Source organism: Helicoverpa armigera, chromosome 6, assembly GCF_030705265.1.
Source record: "Helicoverpa armigera isolate CAAS_96S chromosome 6, ASM3070526v1, whole genome shotgun sequence".
Taxonomy (NCBI): domain Eukaryota; kingdom Metazoa; phylum Arthropoda; class Insecta; order Lepidoptera; family Noctuidae; genus Helicoverpa; species Helicoverpa armigera.
The window spans coordinates 8635162-8657496 of NC_087125.1; the positions used below are offsets into that span (position 1 = coordinate 8635162).

At 36.5% G+C, this 22335-nt stretch overlaps 1 protein-coding gene across 1 annotated transcript; it reads left to right on the forward strand.

The window, feature by feature from the left end:
• Positions 1 to 3908: 3908 nt before the first annotated feature.
• On the forward strand, positions 3909 to 22260 carry LOC110379419 (uncharacterized protein). Its single transcript, XM_064035080.1, has 30 exons — positions 3909 to 4254; positions 4667 to 4908; positions 4981 to 7466; positions 7548 to 7604; positions 7745 to 7906; positions 8248 to 8388; positions 8523 to 8684; positions 8849 to 8992; positions 9308 to 9502; positions 9914 to 10054; positions 10277 to 10495; positions 10780 to 10917; positions 11178 to 11366; positions 11825 to 11999; positions 12299 to 12408; positions 12582 to 12728; positions 13539 to 13735; positions 13815 to 13857; positions 13946 to 14189; positions 14405 to 14480; positions 14565 to 14746; positions 15100 to 15286; positions 15778 to 15981; positions 16060 to 16159; positions 16270 to 16426; positions 16791 to 16954; positions 17488 to 17638; positions 18010 to 18173; positions 18619 to 18765; positions 19381 to 22260. The coding sequence occupies exons 2-30, from the start codon at positions 4737 to 4739 to the stop codon at positions 19537 to 19539; spliced, it is 6813 nt and encodes a 2270-aa protein (XP_063891150.1). The 5' UTR covers positions 3909 to 4254; positions 4667 to 4736; the 3' UTR covers positions 19540 to 22260.
• The last annotated feature ends 75 nt before the right edge of the window (positions 22261 to 22335 follow it).

Below are 22335 nucleotides of genomic sequence, written 5' to 3' on the forward strand. Positions count from 1 at the left end.
CCTGAAATCTGAAGAGGTCTTAGTGCTCTTTTTCAATGCTGAATTTCGAGCAAGATAATCCTGTAAACAACGATAAAATAATATGAATTATAAATATAGTAAATTTTGAAATGTAATATAGAAACTCTTGTATGACATACTGCGTACATACAGAAATTGTGGCTCCAAAGAAATCTCTATTCAGATGTTTTAGACTTACTGCAGCTTTTCATTTTGTGATTTGGAAAGTTTACTTTAAACTCAAATAACATGACTGTTTATTTCTTTCTAACATCAACTCTAGAAATTTGAGACTTAGGTACTCTTTAAGGTAAACAGGTACCTTAATTTGGGTATTTTACTAAAACTAACCTGGCATGTTTTTTGTAGGTACAGCTCCTTTGGCAAGTCGGTTATTCCGGCACCAATATTTTGGTTCGAAATGATCATTACAGACGCGGCGGTATTTGAAAATATGGTTATTTTCAAGTTGCAAAATGTCACCACCAATATGAAAGACCCATGTATTAAATAGCTGCCTATCCTTATCTGGATTAGGGAATTTATGTAAATACCCCGTAGTGTCTGAAAAAAAGGGTAACAAGTTAGAATTCAGTGGAGTCGTGACAAAATGACGACTATTTGTTTTAAGGATGTTGATAAATGCTTACCTAAGCCATTTGTACATCCGGGAACACAACACTTTCTATTAGACATGATAAATATTAATTATCACAAAACGGGTCAACGAGTCCTATCTCAAGCACAAAATTCACAAGATTTCGATCACCTCAAGCACAAAATCGACACGGCCGAAGGAGCAGAGGCTCAACTTAACGGACTTAGGTGGATAAAGCACTAATAGGGATAAAAATCTGGAAAAACAAACAAGACACCGAAAAGCACTTCAGCGCAAACCGGCAGCCAAATTTGTTTGATTGACAATTTTGCATAATGTTGCATGTAGAAAATGGATTTAATGTTGCCAGTAGAAAATAAATTCTTGAATTTTATTTTATTTCTGGCTAATTGATAATAAACATTAAATTTTAGTAATTGCTTCAATATGCAACTCAAAATTTTTATTATTTATTTTTTTATTTTAGCTGAAAAAAAAGATAGGGTAAGAGTAGAACCAATAAAAGATGTGATAGCGCCCTCTTACACACCTAAGCATAACTACTACGCAATCGCGCATCATCGTCATTACAAATAACGCCATCTATATTTCAGTTTCTTTAATATCTTACATTATAATACTACCAAATTAAAATGACACTTCCATGTAAGGACCTCAATGTATTTACTGTCTCACTTCATTTTGCAGACCTATAATGATACGTTTTCTCGTTTGCCACTATTAAGATTGTCACCCCTGACACAACCCACCCACCATTGACATATATTCTAGCGATAGACAAGAACATCCATACAAATAATTTACCCGCTTATGTCGTCTGTTGACATCTCGTTGACGTATTGTGACATGTAGTCATCCTCATTGATGTTAATTGCTGAAGTGTCGCTCGTATTTTGCCTACATTTTTCATTACTCAAAAAGTTTATATCTAAGTGAATTCAAAATCATGTAATATATCAAAAAGTTTATTTATATCTAATTGAATGCAAAATCATGTAATATATTAAAACCAGGAACTTATTTTTAGAGTTTTTAATATTAATTACGATGTTTTTTTTTCTTAAGAGGGCATCACACATATCACAAATTTTCGCGAATTTAATTATTTTTTCTTGAAAGTAAGAACATACCATGACAAAGTGAAGTCTGTTTTCATTGATATTTTACCTACTGCCAGTTTTATGGCACATCTGTTTCTGCACGATTTTCTTAATCCATAATTTAAGATGGCGGGCGGGAACAAATTAATGCATATTTGTAAAATTGAATTATAAATGAAAAGTATGATATACAAGCGTTGTAATAGCATGAACAGCGTGTAATTTTACTAACTTGACTCTCGAATAGTTTATATGTGTAAGTTTATACCTTGATATGTATTTTCTATTTTTTAATTGTCGTTTCATAGACATCCATCTGACGCAGGCGTCAAAATCGCTCTGATTTGCCATTTTGGGCACTGCATAGTCTGCACTGCAGTTCAGTGTGGTAAGCTTTTTGTTCGGAACGTTCTATCTAGTACGTAGTACATATATATCGATGCCACCCACGATAAGACCATAGATAAATAGACAGGGATGATTTTTTATTTTATGTAGGCTAGAGTATTTCGACTATACCGCCTAGTCTTTCTTTCATATGTAACTAGGGCTACCATCCGTCCGGGTTTCCCCGGATTTGTCCTCGTTTGGAGGCCGTCCGGGGGCCGTCCGGGCGGGGTTTCAAGAGGTGTCCGGGGAAAACCCGGACACTTTTCATGTAAGGAAGCACCTCATTGAATTTAAGTATATGTTAATAGTAAATGGATTACAAAAATAATCGTACTTGTTCGGGGAAAAAATGCGATTCACGCCAAATGTCCGGGTTTTTTAAATGTTTGTCCGGGTTTGGCGAAATTCGAGATGGCAACCCTATATGTAACCCACTGAGGTCTTAAGCTTGGGTTTCCTAGGAAAGCGGTGCCGTCATATAGCGGCCGTCTTATTACGGACGCAAATAGACGGTCGTTTTTACGGTGATTACATGTGGAAAGTTCCACGGCCGTTTTAACACACCGTCATGAACTTTTTGTTAGTTGTATCATACTTACTAACCTGTTTTATTTAATATTTCTCAAATTTCACAACACCAATTCTGTTTTAGTTGACTTTTCTATAATCTTTACTTTTTATGTTAGATATTGCCTTCGTGGTTTCGAACGAAATCTATTAAAATTTCGTCGATCCGCTGCTCCAAGAGTTGTAACAAATTTTTGACGTTGTTCCGAAAAAAAAAACACAAATACGTATTAAAAAAGCTTCACCGCTTTCAATAAAACGTTCACCAAACTATCTGACACCGTCAAGACGGCCGTCATGCAAATGGCGGCACCGCTTTTTGAAGTTACGGCGTCAGTTACCGCTCTCTAGGAAACCGCTCCATTTTGTTTACATAGACAACGTTCTGGTGATGTCTTTCACCGCTGTATTACGGTCGCTATATGACGGCACCGCTTTCCTAGGAAACCAAAGCTTTAGGCATATCATAGACGTACCTAAACCAAGAATCTCACTATATAGGTTGGGTATAGAGAACAAAGTCAGGAACATTCCTCAATTTTCAGAATGTGTTTTGAAAATTGTGGCCATACATTAAAGTAACAAGTGACAACATTCCCATTCGGCTACATAGTAAAAATCCGTTCAGTTCATATTCAGTCACAGGTTACAGCTTTATGCCAGTGCCACAGCTTTATGATTTTTTAATTATGAACTTTAATTAACTGGCATAGCGCGCAGATTTTCTTCACAGAACACATATACCCTGACGATTTTCTTGATGTAATAATTTCCCTGTAGTCCCCTGTGTGTAGGACACCCCCTAGACGTTCTATTCAACTGCGCAATATTATGAATGGTTCTAGTTTATAAACTAACCATGCAGAGTTAATATTTTTAGAGACTGTTTTAAGTTTACTATTTTTATTTTGTCTAGCTAGGGCATAGATGTAATATACTTAACTAGGGTCACTCAGACATGTGTGTTCTCACCTTATTGTCATCATTTATTTATTTTCTAACATATTATTTACATTTTTAAATATTAAATATAAAAATAAAAAACATTTAAAAATATAAAAAATAGGTTGCCACCGATAGCGGGCACAGGGTCCAAGGTACCGGTTCTTATTGTTCTCACCTTTATTGTTATCAATGTTGCGACCACAGAGTATATTAGTATTTAAATTATTTTTTTAGTTAACGCCATCTGTTGAACAGATTAAGCTTATATTACCCACTTTGTTAATGCAGCTACATATAGCATTTCATACCGAAAGTGAACTCTATTGCGTTAGACTTAACGGAGTACTAACATGCTACAGTATACTTTGCAAAAAGTTGACTTGGGATCAGCGATGAGAACGATCATAACCTCAACGATTTTCCATTTTCACGCGAATTCGTTTTAATTTTGCGACGCATAAGTGATCTGTCTAATGAAACAATTAACGGAGGTGAAATCCTTATTAAATTTCCTTGGAGCGAAGCCTATCATAGTGTAATAAATATAAACCAAAGGCAATCGTGTGTAAATGTGATGTCAAGATTTTTCAAGATGTAGGCTGTGCAGTAAGGAGTGACTAAATTCTGTAATTCGTAAGTTGTAACAACTTTTTAAGGTCAAAAAATGTTTTTTTTTTCTAACTATCTCAAAAATAATGTAAAGGCAACGCAAATTACAACAGTGTGCAAAGCGGTTCCTTTAGCTCAGTTAAGAACACCTGTGATCATTGATTTTGATGACCACGGTTCGATTCTGGGTAGGAGTGTTTCGTTTTTTCTTTTTATTTATTTTAATCCATTTATATTTTGAACTCGTTTGTACTATTTCATATTACGTTTAAAATAAAAAAAATACAGGAACTGCAATAATATTTAAAATTATGTAATTCATACATAGTACCCAGTTTTATTTTTTAATCAAATAATTTTAATTATATTATAGCAATTACAGTTTAGAAAATTTGCACTATTTAAATGGCATAGCTATAATTAATTAATTTTTTAGGTTTATATTAAGAATTACATAAAAAGTTTAATGTTTAAATGACATTAATAAAAAAATATACGAATTTAAAATGGATACTAAAAGTCTTCATTCCAAACATCCAAAAAAAATGAAACCCAGTAAGGACAAACAGGAAGTGTTTGTGCTAACTCCGGACATTTTGAAAAAACTGGGTATCAACATAGACAACGCAGATTCAAGCCAAATAATCCCTCCGGATGTGAACACAAACAGTTTCTCAAGTAAGTATTGTTTTATTTTGTTCCCACGGATTTATATTTATATGAATATACCTGCAGTACTTTCTTTTCCAGATTCTGAAATATCAAGTGCAGAAAATGTACCTGCATCAACCTATAGTCCAAAACCATCTGATACTTCAATTTTAGAAACTGCGAGTTTGATGATGAAGTCGGTTTTTTTGAGCCCAACTTTTATTCCCACCGTTGCAAATGTAACTGCAGGTGAAGTTGAACTTTTAAGCAATAATAATATAGAGGAGACTTTTATGGCAACTGATTCAGTTGAGCCACAAACTCCTGTTTTGATTCCTGAAGTGAATAACAAAGGTGCAGGTGTACCTGACTCAATTGATATTCTGGAACAATGTTACACGGCAGGTCTAGATCAATATAACACCACTCTAAATGGAGAACATATAAGTGTGTCTGAAACTGATGAAGGGTACTTAGATAAACATGTTGATGGAAATAAAATACAAGAAGATAATAAAATGACACTTAATGAAATTCCCAGTGATATGGGAAATAGCGTAGATAACGTGGATGGAGCATATAATGAAGACTTGTTAAAGGATCTTTGCAGTAAAGAATTGATTGCAACAGGCAGAAATTCTCCTTATATTTCTTCTAATGATGTTGAAATGGTAAATCCTGCCCCTAAGCTTGCACCTAAAATAAACATAGTCTCTGAAGAAACCATTGCTCTGTCAGAACTTAGAAAGCTCAAAAGCACCCAGTTTTCAAATACAAATACACTCACTCCAGTTACTATTAGTAGTATAGTTGACACAAAAATGAATAATGCTTACAGAGAAAATCTTAATAATAAACATTTAAATAATTATGAGATATCACATTCAAAAAAACTTGGAAGTGAAGAGAAGGTAAATAAATTAAATCCTAAGCTTAGTAATGAATCCATACCAACAAATCCTACACCTAGTGATTTTTTACAGGGGATTGATACCGAAAAAGAAGTGATAGGCATAGGTGGGAATTCCCCTCCACAAAAGGAATCATGTGACAAAGTCAGTAAAATCTCAAATGAAATTATAGTAACTGACGTACTACCTGATTGTCAAATGAATGGTCATGACAGTTATGCAGAAGACAATACACCTGCAAATTTGAAATTAGTTAATGATCTTGATATAAATGGAGACGCTCTCGTTATTGATAGAAATTCAAAGACAACAGAAATTTGTAATGGACGGATAGATGACGAAGTAGCGTCTAATAAAAAGGAAATTCTTCCTGGAATTGAATGTAGATGCGATAATAATAATGAAGGAAAATCTGACAAGCAAGAAGAAACAGTAATTGAAAAAACTAAGACAGATAGTGTAAATCTAAACACTGAAATGAAATCTAATCGCAAGGAAAGTAGTAATTTAAAACAAAGTTTTGATGAAGATTGCAGTGTAAAAAACAAATCTACTCAAATAAAAGAAAACAAGTTGGCTAGTATGTTAATTGAAACCAAAAATCTCTCAGATAGCAATGCAGATAAAAAAATAGACAAAGTAAAGGAGATAGCTGCATATTTAAGGAAATTTTCTCACATATATACTGATAAAAAGAAAACTAAACTGGCCCTTAAGAATGATGTAATGAGGAAAGAAGCAATAAATTCCAATATTAATACGACTGAATCAAAATTATGCATTCAAGGTGTTGAAAAGCCTGGTGGAACAAATATTGATAGTGTACGCACTAGTGATTGCAAAGTTATGAAAACTTACACTAGGCGTAATCCTGTGAAGACAACTAAATCGCACACATCTATAATACGTAAGACTGAGACAATCATCGTAGATGATGCCCAGGAGTACACACTCCATGCAGTAAACATTTTAACACCAAATCAAAATCAACAGTTTTGTTTATGTTTTGATTTTGGACACCTATCTTATTACGATAGTGATAATTTGTATGAGCATATACATTTCTGGCGCCATAACACAGCAAATTGTGACATGGATGTAATATTTTCCATTTACAATGATGAGATAGAGGTTAAAAACGAAACGTTAGTAGATACAGAGGAGAAGACTGATGAAAACGATGAAACATATAATGTTTGTTGTAATGTTTATTCTAAAGAATATTCGGATCATTTAGATAATTGTGATAATGATGCTGTGCCATCCTTAGAACCTGGACATATTACTCATGATTCGAAACATGCTGATGCTGTGGATACTCCACAAGTGTCTGTGTTGAATAATGAATCGCCGAAAGCAAATTCGCCGAAAGCAATTTCTCCGAAAGCAATTTCTCCGAAAGCAATTTCGCCGAAAGCAACTTCGCCGAAAGCAAATTCGCCGAAAGAAATCGATCAAGCTCAATCTACAACTAATTTAAATGTAGTTGATGTTATAGAAGTTATGGATGAAGGTGAGGTTGATAAAGCGGAACTAGACAAAAGTGTGAACATAAAAGATTCAGATAAATCTTCCAATACTGAATGTAACGAAAGAGTCGAAGCTGCGACAGCTACTGCATCTGAAAGTGACTGCATTAATCCCAGCAAGAGCACATCGCGTCTTAATTCAACAGTAAGTTAAGAAAATTGCAACAATACTGTTTTTTTTTTCTTTTTAATTGCATGTATGTTAAGTTTATTTTTATTTTTTTAGTCTGATTGCGCGGTAGAGTCGTCAGAGGCAACTATGACAAGTGATGTTCACAGCAAGGTGTGTGTACATTTTTAGAGCTTCGGCTTTGAATGCCCCTGCTTTTTCTTGGCGATACAACACTCAGCATGCAGTTTGTCTCGGTTTCATTCTTGTATCCTCGTGCAATCTTTATATGAAACGACTTTGTTCAATTTCAGAAGCGCAAATTATCGTCATCAATATCGATAACTAGTGGTGAGCCATCTCTTAAGAAGAAAATTAAGTGTGGGGTATGCAACGGCATATTCTCTGCAGCGGAATGGGAGAGCCATGTTGAAACTCAGCATGATCTAATTGCTTGGAAGGCGGGTACTACCCTTGTGAGTGGCATTTTATTAATTTCTTTTTTGTTTTATTAGGTACCGACTTTGATTTCAATGTGTTCTTTCTTAAGTTAAGAGCAAGAAATTGCCTTTTACCTAGCCTAGATCTGAATAGGGTCGTGTTCTTAAAAAATACACAGATATGGGGTGTTTACGTGTGTCGTCTGTTTTGCGTAGTGTTTTAAGTGTTTTAGTGTGTTTCAGTCAAACAGCTGTAATGCGATGGGTTATTAGTTATTACTTTTTTTTACATCGACGTGATCCGATCAGTTTGCCAAGAATTGTGCGAACACATTAGTTACGTATTAATTATTTAATGTAATTTTTGGTTGTTACAGAATTTAGATGACCCCGAATTGAAGAAAAAACTCAAAGAAAAAATTAAATCGGTTGGCCTACTGAAGTGTAGTTTATGCAACGTGGAATTTAAAAAATTAAATCGGTTCATAGAACATGTTAAATACTGCATTCAGAATAAGGTATGAATTTTATTTTTTAATACTTAGAAAGTGAAATAGAACAATTTATCGAGAGTCACAACTACATATTGCAAGTTTTTTGCAGTCTGTATATTATTATATATTTTATTTATTAATTAACTTATTTTTTTTAGGGAAATCAAAAACCAGAGAAGCCTGCGCGCAAATCAAGAATAGTAGCAGATGAGAAAGTAACTTGTGGTGTTTGTCAGAAAACCCTGTTGTCTTCCAATTGGCTAGAACATAGCGGTAGGAGCCACAACTACTTGGCTTGGATTGATGGACAAGATACTTTAGTAAGTAATTTGTTTAGTATTTGCAGATAATAATCATATCATTTTGCTCTACGGACTTTACCTACTTGAAATAAAGCTCAAAATGTAAAAAATCCTTTTAGTTTTGGAAATAAGATGAAATATGATACATACAAGTGTAATTCAAATGTTTTCACGGTTTTTAGAATGTGGAAAACGAATCAGACGTGAGGCAGCACCTGCAGAATATTATTCGAATAAATGGAAAGCTGACTTGTTACAAATGTGGCTTGTCTCGCAGCCGTGTGAAGTTGTATCTAGCCCATGTGAAAACTTGCGACGGTACTGGGGTGAGTAGAAATTTCTATGATAAACTGAAAATATCAAACGTCAATTTTAAGCCATTGTTGTGTGAGACTTGATATAGAAGTATATTCGGCAGCAAAAGTACATTAATACCTTTAAAATAAAAAAAATACCTATTATTGCTGACCGTACATGCCACTTTATTTCTAAAAAAAGTTCTAATATTATTTAATTGCGATAAAATCCGTAAAAGTAGTTTTATTTAAATGTCTATGTATATTCGCGTAAGTGTCAGAAATCAATATTATCTATTTTCGTATCAATATCGAAACTGACGAAGTCTGTTATGATGTTTTCAGACATCCTTGGATGAAACCTCAACCACTATTGAACTTGACTGTTCAAGTATTCAAAACGAAACCGTGGAAGAATCTACTGAAACCGCAAATGTAAAATGTGGTGTTTGTCAAAACGATGTGACGGACTCTGAATGGCTAAACCACATAGCCAAAGAACATACATATTTGGCCTGGCGCGAGGGAGAAACACCTTTAGTAAGTTTCATATAACTTATCTTATGGTTATAATTAGAAAGAATGTTACTTAGGAGATGACGGCAGATAGAAAAGTATGGAAGGAGAAAACATGCTGCGCCGACCCCAAATAAGGGCAGGAGGATGATGATGATCTTTTATATGATACTAGAGACCCTTCCCGGCTTCGCACTTGATAACAGTATTTCCCCAATATTTAATGTATGTTGTTATACATGCAAACCTTCGTCTTCAATCACTCTATCTATTAAAAAAATCGCATGATAATCGCTAGCGTAGTTTTGAAGATTTAAGCGTACAAAATGACATAGGGACCGAAAAAGCGACTACTTAGTGATTTGTCATTTATTTTTCACTTCCTTTGAGGGGATTTGCAGGATCTTTTTCTAATACATGTTGTTGGGATTTCAGAATGTGGACGATGAAGAATTAGTGTGCGAATATTTGAAGCAGCTAATTAGAGAGTATGGAGGCTTGACTTGTCACAAATGCGGCTTAGTGCGTAAACGCGGTAAATTGTATTTGGCGCACGTTGAAACCTGTGATGGAACTGTAAGTACTTACATTGTAGCTATTACAAGCCTCATCTCTTTTTCTATAATTCTTAAACTATCCTCGTGAATATCTCACAGTATCAATTTTATAAACTACCTGAAAATTCAAACGCACAAACAAACTCAATCGAGGCTTTTCTTCTTTAATAATTTATGGGCTAATGGATTTAATTTGTGAAGATCACAATTTAGGTTTAATAAGTACTTACAATATTTTTAGGGCCAAGCCGATATTTCGTTAGTTAATACCACTCTAAATACTACATTAAATACTACAACTCAATCGACTGATGTATGGATCGAAGTGCCAGTCGAAGGGGAAGAGAGAAAAGTGGTGAAATGTGGAGTTTGCTCTCAAGAGGTGCCTATCGTAGACTGGATCAAGCATATAGGCAAGGAACACGACTATTTGGCGTGGCGAGACGGATCTACACCACTGGTACCTAAATGTTTCTATTTTATAGAATTTCTTAAAAAAAACAAGGCACTGTCTTCTAAAAACTTGCAACTTTTATCTACACTATTATTGTAAAGCTAAAGAGTTTGTTGGTTTGAAGTTTTGAACGCGCCTGATTTAAAAAGTTATTTCAGTGTTAGAATACCCTATTATCCAGGGAGGCTACAGGCTTTTTATCCTGGTCCATTCATTTAAAATCCCTCTTGACTGAATTTCATCATATTATGAGAGTAGTACTCTAATGTGATAATATTAAATTATTTCAGGACTTGGAAGACGAGCTCGCAGTAAAATCCCACCTCCTTGATGTATCGAGGCAGGCTGGCGGCCTCACGTGCAACAAATGCGAGAAAATTATAAAGTACCCCAAGGTTTATGTACAACATATAAAGGAGTGCAATACGGTAAGCATGACAATACATAGCTACTTTAGTTTTTACATATATTTAATTTACTGAAGATAGGTACTGAAGGTCGACTACCTCAGAGCCGTGTGGATTGATTGATCCTAAAAGTTCCTTGGCGCGGCCTGTCTGTGGATGGGTAACCATCTTGTCATGACAACTTCCGTTTTTCGGAAGGCACTTAAGAGCGGTTTATTATAACAGCGACTTGAGAAGGCGGGTTTTTATTCTATTTCTTAATTTCAAAATATCTTTTACAGGGACCACTCGACTCTAGTAAGTTAGACACTTCATCATCAAGCAGGATTGATTCATACAGTCAGAATAAAGTCAAAGATGAGATACTGACTTGCGGTGTGTGTGCGAGTAAGGTTGAAAGTGCTCTATGGATAAAACATATAGAAAAGAACCATCATTATATCGCCTGGGTAGATGGGGAGACACCTATCGTGAGTATTTATTTGTAGCTTATATTTATATCAGAAGAACATATAGGCGTTTATTTAGGCTGTTGGCGTTGGCCAAAGCTGATTACGGTATATGTTGGTCAAAAGCTTGAAACTTAATTGTTGTTAGTATGTGGTCTGCAGATGGAATGATTTAACAAAGAAGCTATACGGCCGATGCACGTATAGCAAAGTGCGTCACATAATGCCGCTTCATCGGTTTTTCATGTCGCAAATATGTCAATAAATTGCATTCTATTCCAATCATATCTGAAGAAGACAATCCCACCACTATATTTGTGCTGCCCCAAGTGTCGATATTTACATATCGATATTTTGAAATCGATGTTTGGGAACATTTTTGTGAATGGAGCTGAATACTTATACAATGCATTTAAAATTAATAGAATTATAATATTCATCAGCTATCTAGAGGTATATTTTTCAATTGTCCATTACAGGATAAAGAAGACTCTGCAATGGTACAAAAGCATTTGTACGATTTGTCCAAGATCTTGGGTGGTTTGGTGTGTACGAGCTGTGGACTGAAGAGGAAGTATGTCAAGTCCTACCTGGATCATATCGAAGTATGCGACAAGAGATATAGCAACGACGATACTGTGTACTCGGAACACGGTATGTTATGGAATTTGTTTAACTATATTGTATTAGTATTTTGTTTAATAACTATGTAGATTTGTCCCGCTACTTGTTCGTGAGGAATAGCTACTTTTTGCAGATGACCTATTGTCAAACATTGATGTACAAATGTACAAGATAGCTGTTTCTCACGATTTTATTCGACACCCCGATTAAAAGTATTTCTCTGCCAATTTTTGCCCCTTTATGTTCATCTGAATTCAGACCATTCTAGAAATTCTAATAAGTGTCTGCTTGAAGAATAACTCACGACTTACAGTAAGGTTTCGTTTCAGAAATTGTTGAATGTGCTAGATGTGCTGAGAAAGTGCCACAAAAGGCTTTTCGGAAACATGCGATGAAGGAACACTATAACATTGCCTGGGCGGTTGGAGACAATCCTATAGTAAGTATTGAACCTACATTGATAATTTTAAATCCAAATAAAACATATTTATATGCTTTAATCTACAAGTGTGTATAGTTTTTTTCTAAGCACACAATAGAGATTGCCTTAGCGGATTATTGGGAAAATGGTATAAAAATTAATTTGACTGTAATGATTGTTTTATTTTTCAGGACCTAAATAATCCGTATGTTGTTGAAAGCTATTTGAAAGAGTATCACCACGCGAACAACAAATTAGTTTGTAAGGTGTGCCGTAAAAGCAGAGTGTCTTATGTCGGCTTCTATGCTCATATCATAGCCTGTGGTAAAACTGAAGAGGTTGGTATTACGAAATAAAAATACTGATAAATTCAATAAAATCAATTAAAAAAACCGGCCAAGTGCGAGTCGGACTCGTGCACGAAGGGTTCCGTAAATTACAGTTAAATCAACCTATCTCAAAAACTATAAGAGATACTTTGATCAAACCAAAAATCGTTGAAAGAGTTAATTAGCATGCATCACCTCTATTTTTTTTAGAATTTTATACCCCGTAGTTATAAAAATAGAGGGGGGGGGGACATACTTTTTACGACTTTGAGAGCTGATATCTCAAAAACCGTTCACTTTAAGAAAAATGTTTTTTAGAAAACTTTATATCATTTTAAAAGACCTTTCCATTGATACCCCACACGGGTATGTACATCGAAAAAAAAAATTTCATCCCTCAGTTACATGTATGGGGGGCCCCACCCCCAATTCTTTTTTTTACTATTTAGTGTCATATTTTTGTAGCGGTTCATACAACACATATTCCCATCAAATTTCATCACTGTAGTACTTATAGTTTCCGAGTAAATCGGCTGTGACAGACGGACAGACGGACAGACGGACAGACGGACATGACGAAACTATAAGGGTTCCGTTTTTGCCATTTTGGCTACGGAACCCTAAAAATTAGAGGTATAGGATTAATGTTATATCTAAGTTTTTTTTTTCTATAGTGTAGTGTTTAGTTTTATGATTGATATACATATTTTGTATAATTTATTGGTATTCAATTAATTATGTTTTACCTAAAACTGTTAAAGTAAATGTTACCTAATGTGTTTCGGTGCTAAAAAGCTTGATTAATATTTTTACTTTTAGGAAACGGATATGTACAAAAATGTTTGCGATTTATGTAACAATAAGTACCTGATTATATACAAAAGTCAGCATATGACCATGCATCGAGAGAAGGAGTATGCTTTGGAACGCAAGCAGCTCGCCCTTAAGGAAGAAGAAATGAAGAAAGAGGAACCCTTGGAAGTCACGCCGACTGGACGTAGAAGGGCTGCTGAAAGGTGAGACTTATATTCAAATAAACAAGGTTTATTTTTGAATGCGAAATTATTTTTATTACATTGGTTCGTTTCGTTCCAGGGCAAAGACCGTGATAGAAAAGTATAAGAACTGCCTAGAAGATGTAAGTTGCTTTTTGTAAAACCTTTACTAATATCAAATTATTTCTCCCTATATTTACACTTACTAATTATTTGTTTTTATTTCTTTAGGGTAGTTATCACTGTTCAAAATGTGGTTTCAATTCGGAAATTGAAAGTGAACTGACGGATCATGTATGCGTAGAAAATAAATGGGTTGACGCATCAGACTCTGATGATTCGGTTAAGTTAGAAAACTGTTCTGACGAAGAATCTGAAGAGTCGGACGTTGATTCTAACGTGTCTGACGAGGAACACCTGGAGCGCGAAGAGACTCCTATTAGGAAGAAATTTTCACCAGATTCAAGTTATAAAGGTAGGTTATATACGTTGTAAGTATATATATTCAAAGTGAAATTTCTCTTCACATTTTATCTTGATTTTTGCTTTGATAGTCCTACACGCAACGTAATACTACAGTGATCCAAAATTAAGATCAATGAAAAGTAAAAAGACGTTTTCAAATTCGACTTAAAGATGCCGAGGTATATGCCTCCTTTGTATAATAATTATGTTGAATTAAAATTTCAGAGAGCACAAAAGTAAGTCGAATACCATACCAAATAAAGGATATTAGTAAATATATGAAGAGAAGCGCTGAAGAATTGTAAGTCCATTGCAATTTTGTTACCTTGCTAAACAAACTTGGTCATATTTTCAAAAATATATAATGAATGTTATTTTATTGCAGTTTTAAAACTTATTTAACAGAAGAGGAACTATTTACGCAGTGGCGTTATTGTGAAATAGAGGAAGTGAATGGAAATGAGTTGGTTAACTTCATGCCACCTGTTGAAGAGTCCTGCAAAGTTAGGTTCGATGAGACTGATGATTGGAAGACATTTAAACGACTTGAAGCTGAAAGACTTAAAGGTAACTTCTTCAACTACTAAAGGGTTCACAAAAATTTTAATAAATATATTTCTAAGTGGCCATTTAATGCTGCGGGATTGTTTGAAAGAATTACCGCAGCCCTGGTACATAAATGATGGGTTGTAGTCAGTAAGAGTCTGACACTCCCCTCACGCTGCTAACCCACAGCGCGGAAGGAGTCACTTGATGTTTTCCATTAAAAAGTAGCCATTTAATGCCACTTACAGAAAAAAAGTATCAATTCGTCGTAGAAAAGTTCATTTCACAATTTCACATGTCATTCCCCTCCCCCCCCAATGATTTCCATGGAACTTCCAACCACCTTGTATAACAACACCATCTGTCATCCCTAGACAGGGTAGTAATGTTCGTGGGCGCCAGTATCCAGTGCATGCGCTGGGCCCCCGCGACATCAGCAGCAGTGTCGCACTACCTGGCCGTGGCCACGCATCGCGACGCCGACACGCCGCGTGTGGGCGCCGACGTCACCCACTCCGGTCCTGGATTGCTGCAAATTTGGGATTGCGGGGATGTTGTAAGGTAGGTTAATTTTTAGGGTTTCGTACCCAAAGGGTAAAACCTATTGTTTTCGCTCCTCTGTCCGTCCGTCTGTCCGTCCGTCTGTCACCAGGCTGTATCTCATGAACGTGATAGTTAGAGAGTTGAAATTTTCACAGATGATGTATTGCTGTTGCCGCTACAACAACAAATACTGAAAACTATAATAAAATAAATATTTTTCCCATACAACAAACGTGTTCCTTTTTGCTCATTTTTCTCTTCTTGAAAACTAGCTACGATAGCCTTATTTAGGGTTGTATGTCGTATTTGAGGTAGGATGGATTAGTCAACCATTCTGCCATGCATTCTTTCTATTTAACTTGAACTTTATTCGTTGTAGAAAACAAAAAGGATTTGGAAATAAATAATTAGTTAATATTGCTGTTCAATAAAGAATTATCTATCTATAATTTTCTTCATATTCCCTTGCTGTCTTAGCATGTTCTTCAAAATGGTATTGTTAATTTCAGGGATAAACCACGGTTTGCATTAGGCCTTGTACACGACTTCGGGACAATATGGTCGATAGACTGGTGTCCGTCCGGAGCGAGGGATGCGGATGACGTCACTCTCGAACCGAGCCGAATGCATAGACTAGGCTTATTAGCTGCAGCTTGCTCTAACGGCGCAGCTTATATCTTCGCTGTGCCTTATCCATCGTCTATAACGGAAAAGTAATTATTTCAATATATCCTGCATATTTTTTACTAATTTATTGAACAGGTTATTCTAAAATATTGTTTTGTTTGCAGGGAGAATCCATTTTATAAACTTAAGCCGATAGTGGAATTGAGGCTAGCGAGTAATGAAAATAGAAAAGTATATCAAGCTACTGCCGTCAAATGGTCTATGGTAAGAAAAAAAAAATTATCCATAATGTGGCTTTTAATTTTTTTTTTACCAATGTAAATATTTAATAATACAATGGCTAAATATATAGTAAACATGTAATTAATTTTCAGCAAAAAGGTCATTCTCACGTAGTGGTCGGATATGCGGATGGGACGACTGCATACTATGACCTAAATGGAGATTCGCCATTGCTGCGGACCACAGACAACAATATGACAGTATTTTATCCATTTCACGATGAGCGCGTTCTAAACTCTTGTATAGAAGGTATGTAGCAATTGGCTAATTGTATGTTTAAGGCTGGTAGAACAACCGCCGCCACGGAACGTGGCCATCGAACGGCTAGGAAGCCATTATAATATTTTTAAGAACCAAAGGCAGTTTTATTTAACAAGGAAATAACAAGAAAGAGTTTTGATATGAAAATTAACTAAAATTAATCAAAAGCGCGGCAAAATCGCATTCGCGTTAAACTATAACATGTCTTGTTACAATGACGTTCGAAAAGGGAATACTCCAAGCTGAGTTGCCCGGCTGAATAGCGGGGCAGTCTATGGTCGCTCGTTTCTGCTATCCTTTATTTAACCACTGGCAGTTAACAATACAATAAAACATTTATTTCCTTTATCAGATGTGGACATATACCCTTCCGCCGCGGGTATGCTCCGCGCGGGCGGCGCGGTGGTGGCGGGCAGCGCGGGCGGCGCGGGCGCGGGCGCGCTGCAGTCGCACGTGCCCGCCGCGCGCGTGCTGCACCCGCCGCACTGGCCCGCCGCCATGCTGGCGGGGACGACTGTCTAGGTATGTACTGTCAGTGTAGCTGCTCTATATACCCTCCGCGCGGGCGGCGCGGTGGTGGCGGGCAGCGCGGGCGGCGCGGGCGGGCGCGCTGCAGTCGCATCGTGCCGCCGCGCGCGTGCTGCACCCGCCGCACTGGCCCGCCGCCATGCTGGCGGGGGACGACTGTCTAGGTATGTACTGTCAGTGTAGCTGCTCTATATACCCTCCGCGCGGGCGGCGCGGTGGTGGCGGGCAGCGCGGGCGGCGCGGGCGCGGGCGCGCTGCAGTCGCACGTGCCCGCCGCGCGCGTGCTGCACCCGCCGCACTGGCCCGCCGCCATGCTGGCGGGGGACGACTGTCTAGGTATGTACTGTCAGTGTAGCTGCTCTATATACCCTCCGCGCGGGCGGCGCGGTGGTGGCGGGCAGCGCGGGCGGCGCGGGCGCGGGCGCGCTGCAGTCGCACGCCCGCCGCGCGCGTGCTGCCGCCGCACTGGCCCGCCGCCATGCTGGCGGGGACGACTGTCTAGGTATGTACTGTCAGTGTAGCTGCTATATACCCTCCGCGCGGGCGGCGCGGTGGTGGCGGGCAGCGCGGGCGGCGCGGGCGCGGGCGCGCTGCAGTCGCACGTGCCCGCCGCGCGCGTGCTGCACCCGCCGCACTGGCCCGCCGCCATGCTGGCGGGGGACGACTGTCTAGGTATGTACTGTCAGTGTAGCTGCTCTATAGTGGGCCATTCGATAAATGAGATGAATCACGGCGTTTTTCAAAGATACTTAGTCTTCTTTCTTCTGCCCTGTTCCCAATTTTACTTGGGGTCGGCGCAGTATGTCATTTTCTTCCATTTTCCCCCGTCACTCGTCATACTGACACTCACTCCCTTCCTATTCATGTCATCTTTCAGGCAATCCATCCATTTCAAAGATACTTAGTATGTTTCAAAAAGTACTTCCTACAATATGGCACTAGCACCTAGTTATTGCCGATTCTTAAGCACCAAATGATGCTCCAAAATCCTCTAATATCCTCGTACACTTTTATTAATGAAGCTTTCTACTTCATATTTGTAGTGAACCAATCAGTGAACGAGCTGGAGTGGTGGGGCGGCGGGCGGCGGCTGGGCGGGTCGCGCTGCGCGGCGGGGTGCGCGTGGAGCGGGCGCGTGGCGGCCGCCGCGCCGCCGCTGCTGCGCCTGCTGAGGCTGCACCCCTGCTACCCCGACGTGCACAAGCAGGTAAACAAAAAACCACCTGGATTAAAGAAAAACCTTATACTTTTATACCTCAGTCACAAAAAAATTGGACCGTTTTTTTTTATAATATTTTTTTTTCGGAATTCCGTCAAAGTCACCTAGCCGTATTTAAACTTGGCGCGTGGGTGACTGGTGTTAAAACCGTGCTGCGCCCTCACACACGCAAACACAAAGCATACGCAACGATCATTCATAAATTTCATTCATAAAATTGGGTTACTTCTACTACACTTCTACACTTCTACTACTACAACAATACAATGACAATAAGAGCAAGCTATTTCCCGTCTACTGTAATTCCAATCGATTACTTACGTATTTTAGGTCCTCCTCCTGAAATATTGCACAAATGCAAATCAACACCTTGTATAATGATGTTCCATAGAATTAAAATTTCAGTTATGAATTAGATTTTTTTTTAATACAGGTTATAGGCTTAATCGAGATGATTCCGCTGGGAACTAAACGGAAGCGGCAGAACGATGAGCTGTCTATGATCGTAGAGCCGACCACATACAGCGAGTCGGTGAAGAAGTATGGCATCGAGTACAAACAACTCGCCATCAAGAATAGAGTGAGTTTCCTTCTTATTCAACTACAGATGCCAAAACATGGAGGTAGTAGAAACTGTAAAACTTTAATAGATAATCAACTCTTTATCGTATATACAAGGTTCAATGTAGATTGGGAAAATTGTAAGGATTTTAGTAATTTAGCAATCTCTTCATTATATGTGCTGTTACTAATTAAATATGTTTTAACCTATTGAATGCCGCTAATTAGAAAACAATAGAAAATTAATTGTGTCTCGCGTGGATCCACGTCTAAAACACACGAAAGGTTAAAATGAAATTGATTCTCCTCCTCCTTTCTGGCTCCAGCTCGATTCAAACAAAATATTTTTAGTGTTTTTTTGTGATGTGTGTATTTTAATGTTTTAAAACGATATTTATCGCGTTCGAGCGCTGTTCTACAACAAACCTTTTGTCGTGTTGACAAATCGTATCAGTTAATTCTTGCTAGAAATGCATATCTAAACTTGGACACAAGAATAAAGACATGCATTTCTAGCATGAATAAACTCAGGAAAAACTAAATTGGAGCCAAATAAAAGTCTTATATAACTAAATTGACGTGACATAAAATTAAAATATTTTTAATAATTAAATAATTGCTGTTATCCCAACAGAAAATACAACAGAAGTTGTCGGCGACGCCCCGCGACGCGTACCCGGAGCGCTACCCTTTGTCCGACGTGACTGCCTTGCAGTTCTGTCACACCTTCGAGCTGCAACACAAGCTAGCCGTGGCGATGCACGCTGGCCTCATCTTCATCGTCAACGTATGATACTTAATTTACTATTATTTTATATGTAAACATCAGTGGGATAGTTCTATAAGACTTTAATCGGGTTCCGAATCCAATCTCAATTATGTATCATGTAAGATACTTACATGATCTTTGGTTGGATCGATTTCTAATCGCGAGTATTTGCTTTTCAATGTTATTGAGGTTGAGTTTGGATTGGACGTATTTTGGATAATTTTTAATATCGATATTTGGAAAGTATCAATGTGATACCTAACGAATTGAATTGGATTGGAGCTTTGCCGTTATAGGGGTTGTCGGCGTAAGAATATACTTAAGAATATGTGAAACATTTTTATCGATATGATAAATAGTAACTTATAAGAAAACATGAGTAAACTGTGCTCTGCAACCTTGTACATGTCTACCATATACATATATCGAATTACTTTAAAGAAGGGCCAAACTTTTAATCTCTAATGTCACAAAAAATATGTAATGTTAAAAGTGGCTATTCACATAAATGTCTATGTATCAGACATGTCAGAACAATGGAAGAAAAGCTTCAACACTAATCTTATCTGCCAGTTTTAAATATGTACTTTATATTAAAATTAAAAACTAAAGTACCGTGGTTAAGAACAGTTAAGAAATATCCTTAGATTTTTTAGTTTTTTAGACTTTTAAGGGCCTTGCAGAGAGCTAATCACAAAATTTTATACATAAAAAAATACCAAAGAAAATATTCTCAAACAAACGGAGTTTTTATCGTAATGCATTTTATAATAGCAGGCTTTTATCCGCAATTGCAAATTATTGAATGGGCTTTTTCGTTACAATAAAACGATATAATATCTATTCAGATCTGTCAATATATCATAGATTTGAAGAAGTGAGTACATAGTTTGTGTTTCTGAAATTTATATGGAGGTAGAGCACAAAACTAAGGCGGATAAAATCGAAAAAAAAAGTACTGAAATTAACCTGAAATTTTTGGATTCGATCTTCAATAAAATAAATGTCGAGCAGCAAGATAACAGTTGTCATCTTGGATGACTTAAGTTCTTTAAAGAAACCTGTTAGGTACGAATAAGAGCGCGATGAATAAGCGTTCTGTTCGAGGTGAGATGATCAATATATCCTAAGATTGACGTTATCTATATGACCGATTGTGTTGTTTGTGATCGATGTTACGGCTTAGATGTGAAATAGTAAGCTAGGAAACACCCGTAGGTATACTCAAAGTTAGTGAATTCGTTGAAGAAATTAATAAAGGAAAACAATCAATTTGGAAGAATCGGTTTGATATTTGGTATAAAAGTGTTAGGAATACATAAACTAAACATATAAATACATGTTTATTGAGGAAAGCATGGTGAATTCTTGTTGATAACATGTAATGTTTTTGTGAAGGAAAGAAACAAAAACTCCATTCAGACAGCATAGCTGTGTGCTAGCTAGAATTTTTAATATAGGAAACTATAAAATATGTAATATATTATATTAATTAATTTACTGTAGTATATGTATATACATAGTTTCTTTTAAGATTTATTACGTATTATGATAATTCAATTTTATCCCTTGTTTTATTCAATGTTATTTTATCTTATAATATGTCTTTATGTATAAGTTATGTTAAAGTGGTTGTTACTTTGATTCCGTTTTATATTTCACGCACATACAAATGAAAGTTTTATGTAATAATAAACAACATGTGTATTTATTAGTTTACAAAATATTGTATAGAGTTTTTTATGTTATGTATAAACACATAAATATGTAAATTTTATTTTTGTTACGTATAAATAGGGTTTAGTATGTAAAAGGTATGGAAGTCTCAAATTGCTGGTACTTTTCTATTATTTGCCAGTTAAAGTATGTGAAAACTGACGTGGCAGACAAAGTCTTGAAATTAAATGTTTTTCTTCATCTACTTAGTTTTCGCCGCAATTTTTAAAACTACTTAGTGTGCGTCTGCGTCTCTAGTAAATGATGCGTTTACAACTCACACGACTACTTTGTTTTTTTTAGAAGATTACTAGATAATAAGTGGTAAAATGCATTATCCGCTATCTCTTGGATTTCACTTATTTTCTCTGCAAATAATATTTTTACCGTAATATTCGTACCGTTTTTCAGCGTAACTACGCCTTCCTTTAGACTCAATGGAATTCATGAATACGGATTGTATTGTCGTGTATTTTCGTAAGTTATGAGCAAAAAAATCGGTAGAAACATGCTAGCATAGCTAACTTATGTAAACGAATGGATCGGAATTGTTGAATTTTATTTGTTTCACTATTTTCCTCTATGGTTTATTTATTACGATTTGATGAAGGATTAAGGGGAGGCCTACGTTCAGTAATGGAAGGCAATGGGCTGATATGATGATGACATTTATTAGGGTGAACAAATGTTGGTAGATTTTCATGAACATCACATTAATTATATAGGTATAACGTATATATTTTATTCTGCTATGAGGATTCGAAGTCATAGTTTCGTTATCCTGCTAGAAAATGTGTAATCATTAAAACTTCAAATTGCCATTTTTATAATATAAATGTGTAAGATTAATATAATGTGGCAGGTATTTATGTCAAACAAACCTTGTAATTAAAGTAGCTGTAGTTTATTTATTCTTAGGCAATATCAGAAACTTTATATCGGATTCTACAGTGATATTATTATTTAACTTCCTTGTATAACTTGTTTGATTGTGATATGCTTGTTGCAATAAAACTTTTTAAATAAATATGCTTTTTTATTATTTCCTGTAATTTAATTGTAAGTTGACCTACCTTTATATGTATCTGATATCTTATCAAGATC